Source organism: Schistocerca gregaria, chromosome 3, assembly GCF_023897955.1.
Source record: "Schistocerca gregaria isolate iqSchGreg1 chromosome 3, iqSchGreg1.2, whole genome shotgun sequence".
In the NCBI taxonomy this organism is placed as follows: domain Eukaryota; kingdom Metazoa; phylum Arthropoda; class Insecta; order Orthoptera; family Acrididae; genus Schistocerca; species Schistocerca gregaria.
In genome coordinates this window covers 837,577,298-837,583,473 of record NC_064922.1, presented here as the reverse complement: position 1 = coordinate 837,583,473, position 6,176 = coordinate 837,577,298, and the positions used below count along the sequence as shown (strand labels likewise).

At 42.9% G+C, this 6,176-nt stretch overlaps 1 protein-coding gene across 1 annotated transcript; it reads right to left on the bottom strand.

The window, feature by feature from the left end:
* Nucleotides 1-2,430: 2,430 nt before the first annotated feature.
* LOC126355616 (translation initiation factor IF-2-like) lies at nt 2,431-2,898 on the bottom strand. The gene has a single exon (XM_050005978.1). It carries the CDS (start codon nt 2,896-2,898, stop codon nt 2,431-2,433), a length of 468 nt encoding a protein of 155 aa, XP_049861935.1.
* Nucleotides 2,899-6,176: the final 3,278 nt, after the last annotated feature.

Below are 6,176 nucleotides of genomic sequence, written 5' to 3'. Positions count from 1 at the left end.
GTAAGAGGTGATGGGAGGGTTCGAGTTTGGCGCAGGTCCCACGAAACCACGAAACCAAACTGTCAACAAGGCACTGTGCAAGGTGGTGGTGGCTCCATAATTGTCTGGGTTGGGTTTGTATGGAATGGAAGGGGTCCTCTGATCCAACTAAACCGATCATTGAGTCTAAATTGTCGTATGAGCCTACTTGGGCACCATTTGCAGGCATTCATGGATTTCATGTTCACAAAGAAAGATGAAATTTTTAGGGACGTCGATGCTGTGTCACTGGGTCGCAATTGTTCGCAATTGGTCCAAAGAACATTCTTCGAGTGTCCGATATGAATGCCATCGAAAATTTATGGGACGTAATCGAGAGGTCAGACCTCTCGACAGACAAACAAAAATTACGCGAAGCGAAATTTGTGTGAGGAGGGCTATACGAGAGGCGTTCAATGAATTCGAAAGTAAAGTTCTATGTACTGACTTGGCAAAAAATCTAAAGAAATTTTGGTCTTATGTCAAATCAGTAGGTGGATCAAACCAAAATGTCCAGACACTCTGTGACCAAAATGGTACTGACATAGAGGATGACAGACTAAAGGCCGAAATGTTAAATGTATTTTTCCAAAGCTGTTTCACAGAGGAAGACTGCACTGTAGTTCCTTCTCTAGATTGTCGAACAGATGACAAAATGGTAGATATCGAAATATATGACAGAGGGATAGGAAAAGTATTAAAATCGCTGGAAAGAGGAAAGGCAGCTGGGCCTGATGGGATACCAGTTCGATTTTACACAGTGTACTCGAAGGAACTTGCGCCCCTCCTTGCAGCGGTGTACCGTAGGTCTCTAGAAGAGCGTAGCGTTCCAAAGTGTTGGAAAAGGGCACAAAGGATTGGAAAAGAGCACAGGTCATCCCCGCTTTCAAGAAGGGACGTCGAAAAGATGTGCAGAACTATAGACCTATATCTCTAACGTCGATCAGTTGTAGAATTTTGGAACACGTATTATGTTCGAGTATAATGACTTTCCTGGAGACTATAAATCTACTCTGTAGGCATCAGCATGGGTTTCGAAAAAGACGATCGTGTGAAACCCAGCTCGCGCTATTCGTTCACGAGACTCGGAGGGCCATAGACACGGATTCCCAGGTAGATGCCGTGTTTCTTGACTTCAGCAAGGCGTTCGATACAGTTCGCCACAGTCGTTTAATGAACAAAGTAAGAGGATTTGCACTATCAGACCAATTGTGTGATTGGATTGAAGAGTTCCTAGATAACAGAATGTCATTCTCAATGGAGAGAAGTATCCGAGGTAAGAGTGATTTCAGGTGTGCCGCAGGGGAGTGTCGTAGGACCGTTGCTATTCACAATATACATAAATGACCTTGTGGATAACATCGGAAGTTCACTGAGGCTTTTTGAGGATGGCTGTGGTATATCGAGAGGTTGTAACAATGGAAAATTGTACTGAAATGGAGGAGGATCTACAACGAATTGACGCTTGGTACAGGGAATGGCAATTGAATCTCAATGTAGACAAGTGTAATGTGCTGCGAATACATAGAAAGAAATATCCTTTATCATTTAGCTACAATGTAGCGGGTCAGCAACTGGAAGCAGTTAATTCCATAAATTATCTGGGAGTAGGCATTAGGAGTGATTTAAAGTGGAATGATCATGTAAAGTTGATCGTCGGCAAAGCAGATGCCAAACTGAGATTCATTGGAAGAATCCTAAGGAAACGCAATCCGAAAACAAAGGAAGCAGGTTACAATAGACTTGTTCGCCCACTGCTTGAATACTGCTCACCAGTGTGGGATCCGTACCAGGTAGGGTTGATAGAAGTGAAAGAGAAGATCCAACGGAGAGCAGCGCACTTCGTTACCGGATCATTTAGTAATCGCGAAAGCATTACGGAGATGATAGGTAAACTCCCGTGGAAGACGCTGCTACGGGCATTTGTTGAAGTTTCGAGAACATACCTTCACCGAGGAGTCAAGCAGTATATTGCTCCCTCCTACGTATATCTCGTGAAGAGACCATGAGGATAAAATCAGAGATATTAGAGCCCACACAGAGGCATACCGACAACCTTTCTTTCCACGAACAATACGAGACTGGAATAGAAAGGAGAACCGATAGAGGTACTCAAAGTACCCTCCCCCACACACCGTCAGGTGGCTTGCGGAGTATGGATGTAGATGTAGATGTCAGTTCCTGCACAAGTTCCTACGATGGCAACACTTTTGGACGGCTATAGACACAGCTTGGATCAATATTTCTGCAGTGGACTTCCAACAACTTTTTCGAGTCCATGCCCATTTCGGATTGATGCACTAAAGCCGAGGACAAGGTGGTCCGGTATGATAATAGGTGTTCCGTGATTTTTTTTCACCTCAGTGTAGAAGCTACTGTAGCAAGCGATACGCTGGCAGCGACTCGAGTGGTTCAGAAAGCCGTTACACTGGCAGGGCGTGCGTCTCGACCCGCCAGCGGCAGTGCTGCTCCTGTTAGTGGTGGTAGTGCACTGGCGGCTCCCCGCGGCGCCGGCGACGTCAGCAGGCGTCGCGGGGGCCTTTTCTGTGGCGGGGCCCGGCGCCGCCCACGCGGCATCCGCGCTGAATGGAGCGTCGCCGCCCACGCAGCGCGCTGCGGTGTGGGCGACGGGGGAGGACCCTGGCCTGACGCCGCCGGCGCCGCCGCCACGTGGGGCGTCCCCCGCATGCGCACAGCGGCGCGCTCGCAGCGGAACGGCCTTGTCGGGGCGCAGTTGTTCCGCGGCCACGGAGGAGCTGCCAGCTCGGTGGACGCTGGGCGGCGGTCTCTACCCAGCAGAGGAGCCTCACAACAGGTAGGCCGGCGGCGCGGCGCGATCACACAACAGGTAGCACGCAGGCCGCTCCTACACTCCGGCATCGCTCTACTTTCCTTTATACTCTGCTTACACGTGCCACTTCTCCTTCAGTCTTTGGTCTCAAAGAACACCGTATACGCCAAGAGTTACCGGATGATCCTCATTTCTGTAGGCAGGGAGAGTCTTGTCCTGAGAATCATTACAAAATAAGGGAAGCTTTGCATTTACTTCATCACAACAGAAATAAATAACTTTCTTGCTGGTAGCTGTAACAGCTCTCTCAAATAACATTACAGTCATCTTGCTGAAGCTAGAAGATCCTGTATATGTTTTTCGATGTTTGCGAATAATCTTTTTAACTCCACTTTCGGAAAAATACGTAGTTTGTCATGTTTTGTTTCTATCAACTGAAACAAAATAAAAGATGCAGTTTACAGTTTTTAGGCCGACACCTAAAACACCAGAGGTCCTGTGGAAAACTTTCGCCTTTTACAGTTTTAACTAATGACACTGTTTGGAATAAGTGTAGTTGTTGGAAAAAACATACTTGTGTCAATGAAGAGAAAACTATTTAAAAATTAACCCAATAACTTGAAATAATAATCATGAATTTATGATACATCCTGTATGTAACTTTATATGCATTATTGCTTGTAATTTCTAACCATCGACATTTGTTGAAGAGAAGCTTATTGAGAAATACGTACATAAAATACAAACAAGGAAGTAACTGCGAAATGTATGGTCCTGAACCTGGGATTCGTTTCTTACCTGGTATATCGCTAAGCTCGCAATAACCTGTAACTGTATTATGAAATTCTAATTGCTCTCCGTACTTTACGTAAGCATGTTAGGTCTTAGGAGCAACAGGTAAATCAACAATGAGAAGTGTGTTTATCATTTTGGAAAGTCTATTTGTTTAGAAAAGTCAACCTGTATGCTGGGCAGAGCTAGTGACTACCGCAGCGATCATATTATTATACATGACAACGCTGTACACAAATTATCTAGTTAAAAAGCACTTAAAAACAAATCAAATGGTTTTTATAATAAGACAATATAAAAAGGGAGTCTTTTATTAGTGATCAGTAAGTCAATTTTGTAAAATATGGGTATGCAGCTGGGCATCCGTGATTCCCATTTGCACGTAAGAGTTAATAATATTTTTATCTTAAAATTTTCCGCAAATGGTGAGTTTAAGCGCAAAATTGGTACGCCGTGTCAGGTGGTGGTTAAAAAATCTTTCGAACGATATCCCATTCATTCCTGTACAATTAGTATGCTGGCTTCATAAATGATTTATGTAATCTACGAACTTTATAGTATTTTATAGCAATAAATCGAAAGCCGTAGAAGATAACACAAGTTTGGGTAAACAGAAAAAAAGAAGAAACATACGGCGTGTCTCGGAGAGGGCAGAGTTTAAAAAACGAAATTTTTGTAGTGGCTTGTTTGGATTCGCTTAGAGGCGTCAAAGCTTTCCCTATCTGTGGTTCGAATTAAAGCCCTAGTAACTAAACTCCGCTGAGGAAATCTGCTCTGCCGACTGCCATTTGTCTAGTTATTAGCAGCTTTGTGCCATTATAGGCCCTAGGAAAGAATTGCTAGACCATGTCGCTGATTCTTTATTTTATTTTGTATTCACGGCTGTTAATATTGTCACTTGATATTAAATGGCAGTGATCTGGTTTGTCAGGGTCCCAATCAAACGCTGTGTAAACAGCCTGCCGTGTACTGCCGTACGGCATTAGCAGCATTCCGTTAGCTTAAATGAATGCTTTATCGAGCACCATTGACCAGTTTGCAGTTTATGATTATTTTCAAGTTTACAAATGGATGTACACACATCATCCTCGTCAACATACAACCAATATCACATGACATGGACAGTTACACATGGAATGGTTATTACTGGGTACGACTTCCGCATAAGTACCGACATGTGGCTGGACTATAAACACTTGTGAAAGCGTGGGTTCCGGATACCTGTTCCAATCTTCTGTCGATCGACAACCACTCCATGTATAACCATACATGGCACGTGATTTTTGCAGTATACTTAAGAGGATGATGGGTCCACATTCTTTTATAAATTCTAAAATGAGCAGAAGATCGAATCTAGACAGAAGTGCTTGATGAAGTAAGCACTTAAACTACAACTTGTTGGATATGAAGGCCTTATTTGAATTTATCGAAGCTCTGATGGCCGCCTGGAAAGGTCATTCAAATTTTCTAATCTTTCGTTTAGGAGACAATACTTCGACGTGTACCAAGCTAATGAAATAAGTAATAATCTTTTGGCTTTAACAAAGTTATAGAATATATGTTATTATTAAAAAGATGCCATACAAAACAGAAAATTACTTGTTTATTTCTCTATATAATTTCCTCTGCTTTCTGTGAAACATTATCTGAATTGAAAACCAATCGATTAAGGGTAAATTCTGGAAGTGAGTCTCAAACGTAAAGTACCATAGAGTGAACGTAACTTGAACTCATTTTAGGTAAATAAACGTACTACGGTGGCTGAAAGGCGCACATTGTCTCAGAGAAGGCACGAAACTATTCTGGTGCCAGCAAGTGGAATAAACTTGTGATCCCCTTAAAAACGATGGTGGTACAACTGCTGAATAACCGTCAATGTCAACTTCTTCTCTTGTACCAACCTCTTCATCTCAAGGTAGCACTTACTGCCAACGATATCGATTATTTGCTCGATATATTCCAATATCTGTCTTCTCCTACAGTTGTCCTCTGCAGCTCTCTCTGTTGCCATGGAACTTACTTCCTGTTCAATTAACACATGCCACTTTTACGCTTTTCGTTCTTCTGACAAGAGTTTTTCTTTAATGGACGATTCTGCAGAGGACCACATCAATTCTTATTCCCTTAAACAACACAATTTTCGTTTTCGAACACCACGTCCCAAGCTCTTCGATTCTCACCCTTTCCATTTTCCCAAATGCCATGATTTACGCAAATCTCTTCGCCAGAAGAACATTCTCACAAACCACTTTCCCAAATTAATTCCTTCGTTACTAAAGCTTATTCACACCATTTCGCGAACTAGAGAATTTCTGTCACAGCTGGCCGCCCCAACTCCATCAAGACAGGTTACTCACTGAATTCTTTCCTTCAGCATCACTTCCAAAAGTTTTCGACTATGTACTTCACAAATCAACCGCAGAATGCACAATAATAACCAGATTAGACTGGCACACACACACACACAACAATGAGAAGCAAAGTAATACTTGCAGTGTTTATAGAATTGTATTTCCCAAAAATAAGTTTCTGCATTGTCGTACATAATTCCCTTAGAAGTGCAAATGTGGAGTCA

What these genes read in the sequence shown, in the direction of transcription:
- LOC126355616 (XM_050005978.1), bottom strand. Translation starts at nt 2,898, where the DNA reads ATGCCGGAGTGTAGGAGCGGCCTGCGTGCTACCTGTTGTGTGATCGCG.